This window comes from Eschrichtius robustus, chromosome 2 (genome assembly GCF_028021215.1).
Source record: "Eschrichtius robustus isolate mEscRob2 chromosome 2, mEscRob2.pri, whole genome shotgun sequence".
Taxonomy (NCBI): domain Eukaryota; kingdom Metazoa; phylum Chordata; class Mammalia; order Artiodactyla; family Eschrichtiidae; genus Eschrichtius; species Eschrichtius robustus.
In genome coordinates, this window is record NC_090825.1 from 51,774,698 (window position 1) to 51,795,133 (window position 20,436).

The window sequence follows — 20,436 nt, forward strand, 5'->3', positions numbered from 1 at the left end:
CACTTTGTTCTTCTTCAATATTATGGCAGCTATTCTGGGTCTTTTGTCCTTCCATATAAATTTAGAATCAATTTGTTGATTTCCATAAAGTAACTTGCTAGGATTTTGATTGGGATTACATTAGACCTATAAATCAATTTGGAAAAGAATTGAGACTTTTAACAATATGGAGTTTAACTACCCATAAACATGGAATATGTTTCCATTTATTAAGATCTTCTTTGATTTCTTTTATAACTTTGGTAGGTTTCCTCATATAAGTCTTGTACATATTTTTGATGTTAATGTAATAATGTTTCGAATTTCAGGTATATAGGTAACAAATGACTTTACTATGCTAACTTTGTATCCTGCAACCTTGCTATAATTGGTCTTTAGTTCCAAGAGATTTTTTGTTGGTTCTTGGGATGTTTTTTTGTCTCGCTGCATTAGGTGGAACTTCCAGTACAATGCTGACTAGCACTGGTAAGAGGAGACATTCTTGCCTTGTTCCTGATCTTAGAGAGAAAGCATCTAGTTTCCCACAATTAAGTATGTTAGCTCTAAGTTTTCTGAATTTTTTTTTTTTTTAAAGAATAAGTAATAATGCATCAGATTGTAGATGTTCTTTATCAAGCTAAGGAAGTTCCTTTCTATTCCTAGCTTGCTGAGAGTTTTCATCATGAATGTGTTACCTCATTTTGTCATATAGCTTTTTTGTAATCTATTGGTATGGTCGTATGATTTTTCTATTTTAGTCTGATGATATGATGGATTTCATTAATTGATCTTTGAATGCTGAACCAGTTTTGGATATTTGGAATAAATACCACTTGGCTGTTATGCATAATTTTTTGTACTATATTGTTGAATTTGATTATTTTGTTGAGGATGTTTGTACCTATGTTCATGAAAGGTATCTGTTTGTAGTTTTCCTTTCTTGCAACATCTTTGTCCGGTTTTGGTATTAGGGTAATGTAATGTTTTTGTCTGGTTTTGGTATTAGGATAATGCTGGCCTCATAGAATGAATTAGCTTCTATTTTTTGGAACACAGAATTGTCATCATTTTCTTCTCAAATTCACCAGTGAAACCATTGGGCCTGATGTCTTCTGTTTTGAAAGCTTATTAATTATTGATTCGATTTCTTTAATATATAGGCTTATGCAAAGTAGCTATTTTTCCGTGTGTGAGTTTTAGTAGATTGTGTCTTTCACAGAATTGGTCCATTTCATCTAAGTTATAACATTTGTGGGCACAGAGTTATTCAAAATATTCTTTTTTTTTTTAAAATTTATTGTATTTATTTATTTTTGGCTGCATTGCTGTGCGTGGGCTTCCTCTAGTTGTGGCGAGCGGGGGCTACTCTTCATTGCGGTGCACGGGCTTCTCATTGCAGTGGCTTCTCCTGTTGCGGAGCACGGGCTGTAGGTGCGCGGGCTTCAGTAGTTGTGGCACACGGGCTTAGCTGCTCCGTGGCATGTGGGATCTTCCCAGGCCAGGGATCGAACCCGTGTCCCCTGCATTGGCAGGCAGATTCTTAACCACTGCACCACCAGGGAAGCCCCCAAAATATTCTTTTATTACCCTCAATGTTCCTGGGATATGTAGTGATGGCCCCCACATATAGGTTCTCAGAACTTGAAACATTTTCTCCAGCATACTCAAAACCACAAAAAAAAAAAAACCTTCAAGGGCTGTAAGCTTAGATGGAGTACAAATCAAGACTAATTCTGCTATAATTTACTTTGTTTATGATTGAGATGAAAAGTGGGCAAAAAATCATGCTATGTTAGAAGGCTGGGTTAACAAATTAAAAAGTAGGATGCAATCATCACAGTTTTCTTTAAAACTTTACACAAGATGCTACAGTAAAAAGATCCAAACCAATAGATGTATGTGAAATCAAGACTTGCCAAATAAATCATCAAGTTGTTTATTGCCTTTATCTATTTCTTTCTGTAATTTGTAACACAGAGAAGTTCACATACAACAGTATTATCTGCTCTTGTCAGATAGAATTATTGTCAGACTTATACTGCTAGCACCATTTTTCCTTTCTCCAGTAACTTTGAGGAATAACAGTTTGCTCAATCCTTTGACTCCCAACTAGAGTATTCTAGGAAGGTACTTTTGTATGTCATCTTCCCATAAAAGAACTTACACATTTTCTAAAATATAACAGTATTTGTATTTTCTATAAAAGGAACATGGTATACTTGGAATAGTTTTTGCCTACTTTAAAAAAGATGAAGTATTTAAGGTAAACAAGAAACTTGGATACTATAATGCAGTAGAAAGCATTTTCAAAAATAAAAGTATACACTAAGTCGTCTTAGAAAACTAATGATACAAAAAGTATTTGGAATTCTCTAGTTTAGTTTATATGTAGTTCTATAATATCATCATTTATCTACCTATGAAAAAGTCTATTTAGTTTATTAAAATATCATGCCACATCCCCAAAAAAGCTAGAGAGTTTTAAATGAGAATTTTATTTACAGAAAAGTCACAGAGGATTAACGAAATTTCATGAACACAGTATTGTTAGTAATAATTAACAGAATCAAGAATGATTTAATATATATTATCACTTGTAATATAATACACATTAAAATATAGTTTTCATGCTACCTTTATCCATTAGTTTTTTTAACATTCCAATTTTTAACAAATCTAGAAATATGGCAGTATACATGGAACAGATTTACTAAATACTTTTAAATTATGCTTCCTTCTACATTAAGATACTAAGTCAATTTTTAAACCTCCTGCAAATTAAATGGTCTTTCCATTACAATTTGTAAATTTAAAGGATGTAAGCACCAAATGGAAATCAAAATGCATAAAAGAAACTGTCATAAATTTTAAAAGAAAAATATTACATTATCAATATCATAAATTAACAACGAATTTTCCAAAGAATATTGCAGAAGTAAGGTATATTTAAAGTTGTGTAATGATTAAGTCTAGGATATTTTTCACTTGCATTCTTGTCCACCCAGTTGAAAATACCAAAGCAATGACTGACTGCGAAAGGACCATTTTTAAAATGAATAGTGGATGGCAGCATGAGTCATTTTAAGCACAAAAGGAAGATGGACTATGTGCTTTGATTTGCAAATAATGTTCCTTATCCAAGTAATTCTCAGTGTTTCCATTATCCTTGAATGAAAAGATTCTTTAAGTACTGTGTGAAAAAAAGACCATCTTTTTACTGATGGAAGGCTTCTAATCTTATTCGGGTTGGATCTTCTGGATGTCTCAAGGCAATTCCATTACGCAGAAGCAGCTCAATATAAGGTGGCCAAAAAGAATCACTAATTTTGACATATGGGTCATGTGGAACATCAAATAATCTATTTAAAAGAATCTAGAAAAAAAATCATTCAAAATATACCTTACTTGGAAAAAAACTGATACAGCTATAATAAAACATTAATGAAGTTTCTTACCAAAGAATGTTAATGTCTTTTCTCTTTGAGTAATTGTTTATATCATAATTTCTATGTATTAACTTAAATAGTTGATTTTCTTTTTTAAAAATACAAATAGTAGTGAATGGAAATAGCTTTAAAATGAATCTTTGCACCTTAACTTTTAAAATTCCTAAAAACTAGTTAAAAGGCACTTACAATTCTCCCACTTCTCTTAGGAATAATAATTTGTTTATGTTACAAGATTGGTTATAGCCATATCTTACAAATAAAAATAAAAAACTTAAATACTCACAAAGTTCAAAAACAGCATACATGTCTTAATATTTGGGGGAAAGAGAAATCACCAATGCTACTCTTCCCCAAAAAAACACCTATTCATCTGATAAATCTTTGAAACAACAATTCTATCACCATTATTTCCTTCAAATTATCTTAAACATCGTTGATTTCTTCACTAAGGATATTGAGGGGTTACAACCACAAATTGGGACGTTTTGAGTATCTGCAGTAAATTATATAAGACTAACATTGCCCGAACTACATTCCATGGAATTGGTCTCCCTAAGGATGCTCTTAGTATGGAGAAACAGGGTTCTATGGTTATATAAGCTGGAGAAAGACTGCCAATGTGCACTCAGAATTACCTGTATATCCCAGATCCACTGGCATTAAAAAGTTTTTTTAAGAAACACACATTTAAAATTCCTTAAACACTAATGTTCTATGAAACATACTGAAAAATGCTAAATATGTTTCAATTATTACTCTACCTCCTCAGCTCCCACACAGTGCCTTCACAAATTACAAAACCAGAATCCAGAAGGGTTAAAAGATTCCTCAAGGGGCACATAATTAGTAATAGATCATGGATTAGACTCCATATCTCTGAATTGCCAAGCCAAAGCTTTAATTTAAATATATTATATTAAGAAACACAGAAAAGGAAAAATACAATTTATACAAATATAAAGTGCCATAGAAATAAAATTAAAACTATAAAGCTCTCATCTCAATCACATTTCATAATAATATCAACATTTCAATTCTTTTTTTTTTTTAATCTCAATTCTTGAAATAATTTCATCTGTCATTAACTTTAGCTATTTCTTTTTTTTTTTTTTTAGCTGCAACATGTGGCTTGTGGGATCTCAGTTCCTCAACCAGGGATTGAATGTGGGCTGTGGCAGTGAAAGCTCGGAATCATAACCACCAGGCCACCAGGGAACTCCCTAACTTTAGCTACTTCAGAACCACATCCTGGAGAAAAAAGCTCTTGGCCTCATTTCTTTTAGGTATGATAATAAAATAATTAAATATTATTCCCATTTTAGAGCAACTGCTTATTTTAATATAATTTAAAATTTTACCTTTCATTTCTAACTTCAATTATATTAATCAAAATTCTAGTAGATGCCAGGAATAATTAAATGCTAAAAATTCTACTTTAACATGAACATGTATATTGGTTTATTCTTCACTGAACTGCAGTTTAAATTCTGTTTACATTTATTATTGATAATACAAGCCTTGGAGACAAAAACAGTTTCTAAATCTAAGTTTTACATGGTATCCCATAGTGCACTATTCAAAAATTACACATGTATTTCCCAGTTAACAACTGTCAATATTTGCCACATATACAACTTTTATTAAAAAAAAGTCAAGTCATCCACGAGAAACAGTAGTTTCGGTATAAACTGGAGTAAATAGGAATATGTTAAAAGATTCAAGTCACAATCTAAACAATAATTGTATTTTGCTTTTCAAAGTAATAATATTCTATATTAAGATATCCTGAGGCACCAAAACCATTTAGCTAGATAAATAGAGACTTTAGCATCCAATGCATAAAATTACAATGTGAAACAAGTTTTCTGAAATCACTTTATTCTAAACTTACCAATGACTTTAAAAAGCCACATTAATTGTTAAATAGCTCTTCACAGACTACCTTCCTCTCCACCCAATCTGCAATAGGTCATCATATCAAGATTTAAGTATTTAATATAGTCGGTAATTTGGCTGAAGTTCAAAAACTTCTTTTTTTAAAAGGTCAAAGATATTTGTAAAAAAAATAAAAAGCAAATGTCAGGCAGAAAAAGGTGTAATGAGTCCTTACATTATGAAAAAAGAAGCTGATGTTATTTAAGGAAAATCTGTGAATGAAGTTCTGCAACTTTGTGGAAAGAATCCTTAAACTCAATTGTATATTTTAGATAGAATACAGACTGGCCAACTAAAGATTACATCAATGTAACAGCATAGGCTTTCACTGTGTAGATACTAAACAACATCATAAAAATTTTCTTAAAGTAATAATCGGTAACACGATTAAGAGTAAGACTTTAGTTTCATCTTCTTCTAAAAAATAATATTCTTTCTTACTACATAGAAAATAGAAACTAGTTTTATACTAAGATAAATTAATATATATAATAAAGTTTGGTGTATACCTTAAGAACTAAAGCAGCATTTTTTTCTTTTTCAAGCCTATGTATAATTGTTCACAAGTCACTAATGAAGAGATATCTTCAAGACAAAACAACTACACAAAACACTTACCTCTAACATTTCATGCAGTGTTATCAGCTGTGCAGTGGATTCTTGAATGTTTTTCTTTGAGAGAAGTGTGAATAACAAAGAATTAACATTTCAGTTCTAATGGCAGAATATTACACTGTATTTATTACAAAATTTCAAAAATTAATATTCCTCAATTGCAGCAGTACAAGATATACTAAAACCAAACATTTATAATGAGATGATTTAAAAAGAGTTCTGAAAGAAAACAACCTGCTGTACTAAACAGTAAGGTTCATAAAAATAGTTGAAACAACCTCTAAGACAGGGAAATCTTTTGCAATTACTAGAAGATACAATTCAGAGTATCCACCTATCTATCTATCTATCTATCTATCTATAAATATATAATGGATAAATTATATTACACATATTATATATATTCACATAAATGAAAATCTAATGTTTGAACCTTCCCAATCAAAATATCCCAAACAAATGACATTCCAGACTGTATTGATACAGCTTCGGGACAGGAAACTTGCTTCCCAGGGAGGTTTGTTCATCTTTCTATAGTTCTTGACAGTTCCTAATATTAACTCAACTCACTAGTTCTTTTTTTCTTGGAATGACAGAGAATAAATCTCATTCCAATTCCACCCTAGAGTTCTCAAATATCTAAAGACAGCTATTATGAGCTCCCTGCCTTCTCCATATTAATCATCATGAGTTTCTTCAATTATTTCTCATAGACTTGCAGCCTCTCAATAGCATGGTTGTTCTCTAGTTGTGCTCTAATTTACCTTTTTTTAAAAATCCAGTCTCCACAATGATATAGCTGTGATTAGAAAACTGAAGATGAAATGGAAGACTCACTTCCATACATGTAGAAGCTGGAATTCTATTCAATAAGTTTAAGATTGCATTAGCTTTTGGACATCTATTCTGCCCTGATGACCTCTATCTGAGAAAACTATCATCTAAAGTGCCGAAGTTTCCTTCATTGTATATAGCTAAGATATGTCTCCTTTGTTCTTCAATGTTTTAAACTCAAGAAAGATATTCTAAGTACCTCCACTAAATATCGTCCTATTTTATTTGGACCGTCCTATTTTATCTTGGCCAGTTAAAAAATACAGTTCTAATTCTGTCATCCAACAAATTTACTATCTAGTCCTCTCTCAATTTCATATCATTTGTAAACTTTGATGACTATGTCCTCTACCTCTTTATCCAAATTACTGTTAAAAATGTTCCATAGGATAAGGTTCTAAGGGAAATCTTCTAGGATAATACTAAATCTAATCAGCAGCTTTTGAGTTCAGACATTCAATTAACTACAAGGTCTCCTACTATTGTGACATCTAGTACTTTCCTGACAATAGTCAAAGATTAGCATGGAGTCCTCCTAAGGTTTTATAGAAATACAAATATATTAAAGAAATAAGCAGCAAGGCACAGATTAAAATATAAAGGTTTGAGACAATCAAAGAAAATGCAGAAGAAAAATATAATGAAAGAAAACAAAGAAAAAAAATGTTTCAACATAAGGATATGATAAACAATGTAAAATATTATAAAATAAAATTGCCATGAAATGCAATGTGACCTAAATCTGCCCCTGGAAACAATACATCATCTTCAAAGCAAAACTGATATTGAATGATCAACATTGTGACATATCCCTGTTAAGTTACTGAAGTTCAGAGATAAAGAATCCTTCAGGCAAATAGTCAGAAGGACCAAGACATCTACAGGCTGGCCTCAGACTTCTCCACAGTACATTCAATCTGAGAAGAATGGAGAAACCCCTTACCAAGTCTTGTGACTTTTAAAATCTCTGCCTAAGATAAGCCTTTAAGTATACAGCAAAGTATGTTCAGCATTTAAGAATTCAAAAAATAAAACACCCAGGAATTCTTCTTGAACAAACTACTTGTCAAACAAACCCATCATATCAAACAATGGATTAAACTTAAAAACTCAAAAATGAATGGTAAAAGATGATAAGGATTGAATCCAACAGAATGTACAATAAAGACTAAATGTATACATGAATGATGGTATCAGAACAGAATATAAATGCAATGAAACTACCAAAGTTAAAATAAATAACACAATTTATTTATTTTAAATAAAACTCTGATGGCACCTTGATCTTGGACTTTTGGCCTCCAAAACTATGACAAAATAAATTTATTTTGTTTAAGCCACCTGTTCTTTGGTATTTTGTTATGGCAGCTTGAGCCCACTGATACATCCATTATTATTGCTTGACAGAGAGAGAGAGAGAGAGAGAGGGAGAGAGAAAGTAACCTATCAGTTTGTAATATGTATCAACAGTTCATATACTTCATTTAAAAAAAGTGAGCTTGACCAGAGGGCAGACAACAGAAGCAAGAAAAACTACAATCCTGCAGCCTGTGGACCAAAAACCACAGTTACAGAAAGATAGACAAGATGAAAAGGCAGAGGGCTATGTACCAGATGAAGGAACAAGAAAAAACCCCAGAAAAACAACTAAATGAAGTGGAGATAGGCAACCTTCCAGAAAAAGAATTCAGAATAATGATAGTGAAGATGATCCAGGACCTCGGAATAAGAATGGAGGCAAAGATTGAGAAGATGCAAGAAATGATTAACAAAGACCTAGAAGAATTAAAGAACAAACAAACAGAGATGACCAATACAATAACTGAAATGAAAACTACACTAGAAGGAATCAATAGCAGAATAACTGAGGCAGAAGAACGGATAAGTGACCTGGAAGACAGAATGGTGGAATTCACTGCTGCGGAACAGACTAAAGAAAAAAGAATGAAAAGAAATGAAGACAGCCTAAGAGACCTCTGGGACAACATTAAACGCAACAACATTCGCATTATAGGGGTCCCAGAAGGAGAAGAGAGAGAGACAGGGCCAGAGAAAATATTTGAAGAAAACTTCCCTAACATGGGAAAGGAAATAGCCACCCAAGTCCAGGAAGCACAGAGAGTCCCATACAGAATAAACCCAAGGAGAAACACGCCGAGACACATAGTAATCAAAGTGGCAAAAATTAAAGACAAAGAAAAATTATTGAAAGCAGCAAGGGAAAAACGACAAATAACATACAAGGGAACTCCCATAAGGTTAACAGCTGATTTCTCAGCAGAAACTCTGCAAGCCAGAAGGGAGTGGCATGATATACTTAAAGTGATGAAAGGGAAGAACCTACAACCAAGATTACTCTACCCGGCAAGGATCTCATTTAGATTTGATGGAGAAATCAAAAGCTTTACAGACAAGCAAAAGCTAAGAGAATTCAGCACCACCAAACCAGCTCTACAACAAATGCTAAAGGAACTTCTCTAAGTGGGAAACACAAGAGAAGAAAAGGACCTACAAAAACAAACCCAAAACAATTAAGAAAATGGTCATAGGAACATACATATCGATAATTACCTTAAACGTGAATGGATTAAATGCCCCAACCAAAAGACATAGACTGGCTGAATGGATACAAAAACAAGACCCATATATATGCTGTCTACAAGAGACCCACTTTAGACCTAGGGACACATACAGACTGAAAGTGAGGGGATGGAAAAAGATAGTCCATGCAAATGGAAATCAAAAGAAAGCTGGAGTAGCTATACTCATATCAGATAAAATAGACTTTAAAATAAAGAATGTTACAAGAGACAAGGAAGGACACTACATAATGATCCAGGGATCAATCCAAGAAGAAGATATAACAATTATAAATATATATGCACCCAACATAGGAGCACCTCAATACATAAGGCAACTGCTAACAGCTATAAAAGAGGAAATCGACAGTAACACAATAATAGTGGGGGACTTTAACACTTCACTTACACCAATGGACAGATCATCCAAAATGAAAATAAATAAGGAAACAGAAGCTTTAAATGACACAATAGACCAGATAGATTTAATTGATATATATAGGACATTCCATCCAAAAACAGCAGATTACACGTTCTTCTCAAGTGCGCACGGAACATTCTCCAGGATAGATCACATCTTGGGTCACAAATCAAGCCTCAGTAAATTTAAGAAAATTGAAATCATGTCAAGCATCTTTTCTGACCACAACGCTATGAGATTAGAAATGAATTACAGGGAAAAAAACGTAAAAAGACAAACACATGGAGGCTAAACAATACGTTACTAAATAACCAAGAGATCACTGAAGAAATCAAAGAGGAAATAAAAAAATACCTAGAGACAAATGACAATGAAAACACGACGACCCAAAACCTATGGGATGCAGCAAAAGCGGTTCTAAGAGGGAAGTTTATAGCTATACAAGCCTACCTAAAGAAACAAGAAAAATCTCAAGTAAACAATCTAACCTTACACCTAAAGAAACTAGAGAAAGAAGAACAAACAAAACCCAAAGTTAGCAGAAGGAAAGAAATCATAAAGATCAGAGCAGAAATAAATGAAATAGAAACAAAGAAAACAATAGCAAAGATCAATAAAACTAAAAGTTGGTTCTTTGAGAAGATAAACAAAATTGATAAGCCATTAGCCAGACTCATCAAGAAAAAGAGGGAGAGGACTCAAATCAATAAAATCAGAAATGAAAAAGGAGAAGTTACAACAGACACCGCAGAAATACAAAGCATCCTAAGAGACTACTACAAGCAACTCTATGCCAACAAAATGGACAACCTGGAAGAAATGGACAAATTCTTAGAAAGGTATAACCTTCCAAGACTGAATCAGGAAGAAATAGAAAATATGAACAGACCAATCACAAGTAATGAAATTGAAACTGTGATTAAAAATCTTCCAACAAACAAAAGTCCAGGACCAGATGGCTTCACAGGTGAATTCTATCAAACATTTAGAGAAGAGCTAACACCCATCCTTCTCAAACTCTTCCAAAAAATTGCAGAGGAAGGAACACTCCCAAACTCATTCTATGAGGCCACCATCACCCTGATACCAAAACCAGACAAAGACACTACAAAAAAAGAAAATTACAGACCAATATCACTGATGAATATAGATGCAAAAATCCTCAACAAAATACTAGCAAACAGAATCCAACAACACATTAAAAGGATCATACACCACGATCAAGTGGGATTTATCCCAGGGATGCAAGGATTCTTCAATATATGCAAATCAATCAATGGGATACACCATATTAACAAATTGAAGAATAAAAACCATATGATCATCTCAATAGATGCAGAAAAAGCTTTGACAAAATTCAACACCCATTTCTGATAAAAACTCTCCAGAAAGTGGGCATAGAGGGAACCTACCTCAACATAATAAAGGCCATATATGACAAACCCACAGCAAACATCATTCTCAATGGTGAAAAACTGAAAGCATTTCCTCTAAGATCAGGAACGAGACAAGGATGTCCACTCTCACCACTATTATTCAACATAGTTCTGGAAGTCCTAGCCACGGCAATCAGAGAAGAAAAAGAAATAAAAGGAATACAAATTGGAAAAGAAGAAGTAAAACTGTCACTGTTTGCGGATGACATGATACTATACATAGAGAATCCTAAAACTGCCACCAGAAAATTGCTAGAGCTAATTAATGAATATGGTAAAGTTGCAGGATACAAAATTAATGCACAGAAATCTCTTGCATTCCTATACACTAATGATGAAAAATCTGAAAGAGAAATTATGGAAACACTCCCATTTACCATTGCAACAAAAAGAATAAAATACCTAGGAATAAACCTACCTAGGGAGACAAAAGACCTGTATGCAGAAAACTATAAGACACTGATGAAAGAAATTAAAGATGATACCAACAGATGGAGAGATATACCATGTTCTTGGATTGGAAGAATCAACATTGTGAAAATGAGTATACTACCCAAAGCAATCTACAGATTCAATGCAATCCCTATCAAATTACCAATGGCATTTTTTACGGAGCTAGAACAAATCATCTTAAAATTTGTATGGAGACACAAAAGACCCCGAATAGCCAAAGCAGTCTTGAGGGAAAAAAATGGAGCTGGAGGAATCAGACTCCCTGACTTCAGACTATACTACAAAGCTACAGTAATCAAGACAATATGGTACTGGCACAAAAACAGAAACATAGATCAATGGAACAAGATAGAAAGCCCAGAGATTAACCCACGCATCTATGGTCAACTAATCTATGACAAAGGAGGCAAAGATATACAATGGAGAAAAGACAGTCTCTTCAATAAGTGGTGCTGGGAAAACTGGACAGCTACATGTAAAAGAATGAAATTAGAATACTCCCTAACACCATACACAAAAATAAACTCAAAATGGATTCGAGACCTAAATATAAGACTGGACACTATAAAACTCTTAGAGGAAAACATAGGAAGAACACTCTTTGACATAAATCACAGCAAGATCTTTTTTGATCCACCTCCTAGAGTAATGGAAATAAAAACAAAAATAAACAAGTGGGACCTAATAAAAAACAAAACAAAAAAAAAAAAAGTGAGCTTATCCAATATGACTTAAACTCATGGTGGCTTCTAGTAATCAATGCTTTCGTTTAGGAATGTCTCAAACCTCTGGTTCTATTAGTGGAGAACCTTAATAGGTTAAAAAAAAAAAGTTGAAGAAAAGAGAGACTGGAATCAGAAAATAAATCATTGAGTTATTTTAAGATTATGATCATTCAGAGGTAAGGGATCATGAATTTACTGAAATCGTTAACAGAAGGCCGTCAACAATTTCAGAAATGACTAAGGGGCGTAAATAACAATGGACAGAATGGGAGAAATTGTCCATAACAAATGTAAAGCCTACTGATAATTACAAAGAAGACAGGGAAGAATAAATAAACACAGATTATAAGAAAACAAACAAAACTTTTTTCTCCTTTTCCTAGTATGCTCACAGTCATTCAAGAAATATGAACTCAGAAGGTACTACAATAGGTATGCAAGACAGTACAGACACAAAGATGAATTAAACAAACCAAGGAGCTCACAGAGCGTGGTGGGTCAACAGAGAAAGAGACATAAATGATTACTACAAAATCATGTAATAAATGCTAATAAAACGACACCAAAACTTCATTCAATGCATCACACAAAAGATGATGTTTGAGTTGCTTTAAGAAAGAATTTACTATTTTCACCAGATAGGAACTGTTTTGTAACCAGAGGGAATAGAATGTATAAGGCACAAAAAAGTGACAGGTCATTGCATACCTGCTGGAACTGTAGTACTATGGTTGAATGGACTCATGCAAGAGATGGATAAAGAATGGCTGAAAAGGAGGCTAAAGAGATAGACAAAGTCCAGAATATAAATTCATTCCTCTAAGGAGTTTATAGACTTCATCCCAGAGGGAGGCATCAAAAGTTTTATGTTGAAAAATGATTAAAATATGTATATTTTAAAATACATGATTAAATAAATTGTTAAATATGTATATTTTTAGAAAGATTGTTCTGGTCCCAGTTTCAATGCCTATTCCACTTCCACAAGTTCTATTTATTTATACCTATACTATTTTTAAAAAAGGAATTAAAGTGCTTGTTCCCAACCTTCTGTCACTCAATGAAATATTTATTTGCTTTTGTGAAAAAGGTTTATTCCATCATAACTATTATTAAAGTAGTCAATAACTTACCTTAACTACAGGTATCTTCTGATTTTAAAAGTTACATATGTTTATCATAGAAAATTTGAAAAACAATGAAAACGAAAACAAAAACAAATCTTACCTACAATCTTAGCCCCAGGCATAAGCACTATTACATTCTTTGGTACAAATTAGACTCACACAATTTAATCATCTGTGTTTTATCTAACAATCAATAATCTGTGAGATTTCATAAGCTCCTTTGATAGTGTTTAATACATTATTTTTAAAAGCTGCATTTTTCCATCAATATGAATACAATGTAAAAAAATGTATTTAATCTTATTTTATTAAATAACTAGGTTGCTTCTAATTTTTCATTAAGTATTATAATGTGACGATGGAATATTTCTGTGCATGTACCTATTTGTGTATGTCTTTGAAGTGTATATTAAACATAAAAATTTATCAGAAAATTTACCTTTGAACCTCTCTAAAACAATTTCATATGTGAATATCTACATGAATGTCTTCTCTAAAACTTACCTTTTTCTTTTTAACATTTCTATCAGGCAGAGGAAAATGGTCTTCTAGAAACTCACCCAAGGTAACCAAGAGTTTCTCCTTATATTCTTTTATATCACGCATTTTCGTTTTCAGCTCATTAAAGAGTCTAAAAGATTTTTTTTTAAATTTAAGAGAATTAATTTGCTGATAAAATACTTAAGTATATATAACTGGTTACTCATAAAATTAATCAAAAACTTTGTTCAAACTTCATTGCTCAAAATAACTAGCTTTATGAGATAAATAGTCTCTATTTAACATGTAGGAAAACTAAAAGTCAAATTATTCATAAAAGATTAGGTAACTTAACAATTGGCAAAAGTCAGGGTAAGACTCACAATTTCTGGTAAAATTTACCTTCTTTTCATCTATGTATTTCATGTAACATAAAAAAGGAAATAATTTCTGCTATTATGAAAACCTAGAACACAAAATCAATAATACCTTGATTCAGAAAATGTCACAACCTGCTGTTTCAAATCATTGTGTAGTACATTAAGAGATTCCAATATCTGTTGCTGTTCATCCAACCATTTTTGCTCCCTTTAAACATGGAAAAACAAAACAGTATTCAAATAAAACATTAATGCCAATTCAATATATATCAATGATTAATAGTAATTATAAATATACCTTTCTAAGTCTTCCTTTAACTTTTCATTCTTTGACTGAATAGTAGATAGTGCCAATTCAAGATCATGTGTCAATTTTTGGAACTAGAACAAAATAATTAAAATTAATTGGTTAGTCTTTACTCCTGTAAATAGTGATATTTCTGAATGAGTGAAATTTACATACTAGGGTATATATTCAGAAATCAACAGCAAAAAAAAGCCTAGCAAAAAATCTTTGAAAGGGAAATTATACAGCAGGTACTAAGTTCTTTGTAACATTTCATTGTTAAATTTAAAAATATAAGGGGTTTTGAGCAATAATTTTTAATTTCATACTGAAAGGCAATTTAATGGTGAATTTTCAGTAACCAGGCAGATTAGGTCTCTTTTCTAAGGAGACTATACAAAACAGACACAAATGAATATCACTCATTCAACAAATATTTATTGATCAGTTGTTGACCACCAGGCATTGATGAAGGAGTCAGGGATGCAAAGATGAACAGAACAAAGAGGCAAATCCAAACAAAGAAACAAACTTGTAACTCCAGAGAGGGATAAATACCATAAAGTAAAAATAGGTCAAAACGAGAGTATAGAAATGAGGAGCAGGGATAGCTCTTTTAGGTAGGTAGTATGACATGGAAAGACCTTTCTGATCAGGTTAACTAACAGTTTAGCAACAGAGAAAGACAGCAAAAGATAAGCCATGTCACCATCTAGCAAAAGAATGTTCTAGGCAAAGGGAATTTTAAGTACAAAGGCCCTGAGGCAGAAGTATGAGGTATCTGAGGAACATATAAGAAGACTGTGTGGCTACAGGGGATTACAATAAACTAAACTTTTTCTAGTATCCTTTTGTTTCTAGAACACATTAGCTAGTGTTCCATTCTCCTGATATTAAGGGTATCCATTAGCTTCTTACAAATCTAAATCAGTAGTAATATAAAATTGTATATTATAAACCTTAGAGCAACCATGAAAAAAAAAGAAGAGATATACCTAATAAGCTAATAATGTAAATAAAATGCATTTATTTTGAAAAATACACAATGAATCCAGGAACGTGGGAAGAGAGGAGAATAGGAACAGAGAAAATGTAGGACAAATACAAAAGAAAAATCAAGTATGTACATTTTAATGCAACCATAATGATATTACATTAAATATGATCCAATAATGGAATTAAGTTAATAATCAAGTTATTTGTAGTGAGGTGGATACACCTAGAGTCTGTCATACAGAGTGAAGTAAGTCAGAAAGAGAAAAACTAATACTGTACGCTAACGCATATATATAGAATCTAGAAAAATGATGAACCTAGTGGCAGGGCAGGAATAAAGATGCAGACATTGAGAACGGACTTGAGGACACAGAAGGGAAGGGGAGGCTGGGATGTAGTGAGAGAGTAGCACTGACATACATACACTACCAAATGTAAAATGGATGGCTGGTGGGAAGGTGCTGCATAGCACGGGGAGATCAGCTTGGTGCTCTGTGACCACCTAGAGGGGTGGGATAGAGAGGGTGGAAGGGAGGCTCAGGAGGGAGGGGATATGGGGATATGTGTGTGCATACAGATGATTCACTTTGTTGTAAGGCAGAAACTAACAAACACAACATTGTGAAGCAATTATACTCCAATAAAGATGTATGAAAAAAAAAAAAAAAGAGCTAGGTAACTTGCCTGAGGTTTCACAAATAAAAAGTGTCAGAGCCCATACTTAAAAAAAAAGAAATAGTTCAGTATATAAATTGCAATTCACTATAATAACTGCACCAATAAAACTTCTAAAAAGTTCAAAAAAAAATAATCAACCATAGAAATGTACCTGGAAAAATGTGCAAATATTTGGATACTAAAAACACACTTCTAAATAATTCATGGGCCAAAGATGCAATCAGCAGGAAAATAAGAAATTGCTATGAACTGTCTGAAAATGAAAAGATTAAATTTTCTGTAATAAAGCAAAAGAAGTACTCAGATGAAAATTTACACCACTAAAAACCTGTATTAGAAAAAAGAAAGCTCTCAAATTAATGACCTCAGCTTCCACCACAAGAAACTAGAAAAAGAGCAAATAAAACCAAAAGTAAGCTGAAGAAAAAATAATGGTAAAAATTTTAAATCAATGAAATAGAAAAACAAAAAGAAAAACAGGGAAAAATCGATGAAACCCAAAGCTAATTCTTTGAGAAGATCAATAAGATTACCCAGACTAATTAAAGGAGAAAAAAAGGACACAAATTACCAACATCAGGAATAAGAGAGGGAGCGTTGCTACAAACATTAAAATAGTAATGGGGGAATGCTATGAACAATTTTCTGTCAATAAATTTGACAAACTAGATGAGACAAACTCTTTGAAAGTCACAAACTACCAAGGTTCATTCAGAGAAAGATAACCTGACTAGCCATAAAGAAACTGAATATTTAGTTTAACATTTTCCCACCAAAAAAATTCTAACCTCAGACGACTTCACCTATAAATTCTAAGAAACATTTAACGAATAAATAATACTGATTCTATACAAGCTCTTTTGAAGAAAGAATACTTCTGAAATCATTCTATGAGCTTGGTATTACCCTGATACCAAAGCCTGAAAAAGATGTCACCGAAAAAGGAAACCACACACCAATATCTCTCAAAAACATAGACACAGGGCTTCCCTGGTGGCGCAGTGGTTGAGAATCTGCCTGCCAATGCAGGGGACACAGGTTCGAGCCCTGGTCTGGGAAGATCCCACGTGCCGCGGAGCAGCTGGGCCTGTGAGCCACAATTACTGAGCCTGCGCGTCTGGAGCCTGTGCTCTGCAACACGAGAGGCCGCGATAGTGAGAGGCCCATGCACCGCGATGAAGAGTGGCCCCCGCTTGCCACAACTAGAGAAAGCCCTCGCACAGAAACGAAGACCCAACACAGCCATAAATAAATAAATAAATACTTTAAAAAAAATAGACACAAAAATCTTAATAAAATTTTAGCAAATTAAATCCATCAATAAATAAAAAAGATTAATACATTATAGCAATGTGGGGTTTATCTTAGGAATCAAGTTAATTAAACAGTTGAAATCAGTGAATTTAGAAATAAGTGACAAAATTCAATATTAATTCATGATTTGAAAAATTCTTCATAAATTCTAATAAAAGGTAATTTTCTCAACTTTATTAATGGCATCTATGAAAAACCTACTGCTAACATCGCACTTAATGGTCAAAGAGTGAATGCTATCCACTAAGATCAGGAACAAGGCAAAAATGTCCATTCTCCCCACTTTTATTCAATACATTACTAAATATTCTAGGACAGTACAATAAGCCAAGAAAAAGAAATAAAAAGCATCCAGATGGAAAGAAATAAGTAAAACTGCCTTTGATCTCAGATGACGTGACTAGCTATGTAGAAAATCTTACAGAGGACTTCCTTGGTGTTCCAGTGGTGTAGACTCTGTGCTCCCAGTGCAGGGGTCCTGGATTTGATCCCTGGTCAGGGAACTAGATCCCACATGCATACTGCAACTAAGAGTTTGCCTGCCACAACTAAAGACCCCATGCAGCCAAATAAATTTAAAAATTAATAAATAAATTAATTAATTAAATATAAAAGAAAATTCTACATAATCTACAAAAAAGTTACTAGAATAAAGGGGTTTATCATGTTCACTAGATACAAGATCGACATATAAATATTAATTGTATTTGAATGTACCAGCAATAAATAATTGGAAATTGAAATTTTAAAAAAGAATACCATTTTAATAGCACCAAAAATATGAAATACTAAAGGGATGAATCTGACAAACATATACAAGACCTGCACACATCTTTTTTCTTTTTTCTTTTTTTTTTGCCCACACCTTGTGGCATGCAGGATCTTAGTTCCCCGACCAGGGATTGAACCTGTGCCCACTGCAGTGGAAGTGCAGAGTCTTAACCACTGGACTGACAGGGAAGTCCCTCAAGACCTGCACACTTCTATCACAATTTATAAAGTCTTTTTTTGAATCATGAATTAATATGGAATTTTGTCACTTATTCTTTCTGAATTTATTGAAATGATAAAATGCTTTTTTTCTTTTTTAGTCTGTTGATATAGTGAATTACAAAACATTGGTGAGATAAATTTTTTAAATAACAAATAAACGGAGCCCTAAATAAATGCAGAGACCATATAGTGCTCATGGGTCTGGACTGAGACTCAATACGTCTCTTCTCCTCAATTTGAACTATAGATTCAGGGCAATCTCAGTCAAAATTCCAGTAAGCTTCTTTATGGGATAGAATGACAAGCCAACTCTAATTTATATGAAAATATGAAACAATTTTGGTAAAAAACAAAGTTAGAGAACTCATACTACTTAATTTCAAGACATTACAAAGCTTCACTAAACAAACCAACACAGTATTGGCCTAAAGACAGAAATACAGAACAAAGGAAAAGATATATCCACCACATAGGATGGAGAACAAATGGAGAGTCTAGAAATAGATCCACACATATATGATCAATTAATTTTCAACACATATGCAAAGGAAATTCAAAAGAAAAAGATAGTTTTTTCAACAATTTATGTTAGATTAGTATCTACATAAAAAAAAAGAACCTTTATCAATAACTCATTCCACATGCAAACGTTATTCTAAAATGGATCATAATCTAAATGTGAAACCTAAAATATTAAAATTTCTAAAAAAAAAAAAAAAGGCAAGAAAGTCTTTGTGACCTTAAGTTGGACAAGTATTTCTTATATTTGAGCACAAACCTTAAAACAGGGGTCCCCAATCCCCGGGCTGCGGACAGGAACTGCACAGCAGGAGGTGAGCGGTGGGTGAGCAAGCAAAGCTTCCTTCTTTGCCACTCTCCATCTCCCCAATGCTCACATTACCATCCCACCCCCAACCCCGGTCTGTGGAAAAATTGTCTTCCACGAAACTGGTCCCTGGTGCCAAAAAGGTTGGGGACTGCTGCCTTAAAATAAAACTTGATAAAATAGAGTTAATCAAATTAGGAAGATATTATTTTATTAAATTCTCTTTGTTCCCTGAATTGCCTCTATTTTCTTAAGAGTCATCTTCATCAATTGTTTTGGGTTTCCGCCTTTCCATCTGGAGGCATTTCACAAATGTCAATGATCATCGGCTGGCCATTCAACATTTTCTTTTAATTGAAGTATAGTTGACATACAATACCGTATGTTACAGGTGTAAAATATAGTGATTCACAATTTTTAAAGATTATATTCCATTTATAATTATTATAAAATATCGGCTACATTCCCTATGTTGTACAATATATCCTTATAGCTTCCCCCCAACTGCCCCCCACCGCATCGCACTGCATGCAGGATCCTAGTTCCCCAATCAGGGATCGAACCCACGTCCCTCTGCAGTGGAAGTGCAGAGTCTTAACCACAGGACTGCCAGGGAAGTCCCCTTATAGCTTATTTTATACATAACAGTTTGTACCTCATAATCCCCTACCCCTATATTGCCCTTCCCCTTTCTCTCTCCCCACTGATAACTGCTAGTTTGTTGTCTATATCTCTGAGTCTGTTTCTTTTTTGTTATATTCACTAGTTTTTTGTATTTTTTATTTAGTTTTATTTTTAAAGGTTATACTTCATTTATAGTTATTATAAAATATTGACTATATTCCCTCTGTTGTATAATATATCCTTGTAGATTATTTTGTACCTAATAGTTTGTATCTCTTAATTCCCTACCCCTATATTGCCCCTCCC

General features: G+C 33.1%; 1 protein-coding gene across 2 annotated transcripts in view; it reads right to left on the minus strand.

Moving 5' to 3' along the window:
• Positions 1 to 2,629: 2,629 nt before the first annotated feature.
• CENPK (centromere protein K) overlaps positions 2,630 to 20,436 on the minus strand; it is a 40,242-nt gene continuing 22,435 nt past the window's right edge. The window contains exons 5-9 of one of the 2 annotated variants that reach the window (XM_068533185.1): positions 14,712 to 14,794; positions 14,523 to 14,621; positions 14,058 to 14,184; positions 5,982 to 6,035; positions 2,630 to 3,352 (exon numbers count right to left, since the gene is read on the minus strand). In XM_068533185.1, the coding sequence (XP_068389286.1) occupies positions 3,194 to 3,352; positions 5,982 to 6,035; positions 14,058 to 14,184; positions 14,523 to 14,621; positions 14,712 to 14,794 (522 nt within the window). In that variant the 3' untranslated portion in view covers positions 2,630 to 3,193. The remainder of the gene's footprint in view (positions 3,353 to 5,981; positions 6,036 to 14,057; positions 14,185 to 14,522; positions 14,622 to 14,711; positions 14,795 to 20,436) is intronic. The other variant, XM_068533195.1, reaches the window with a different exon arrangement.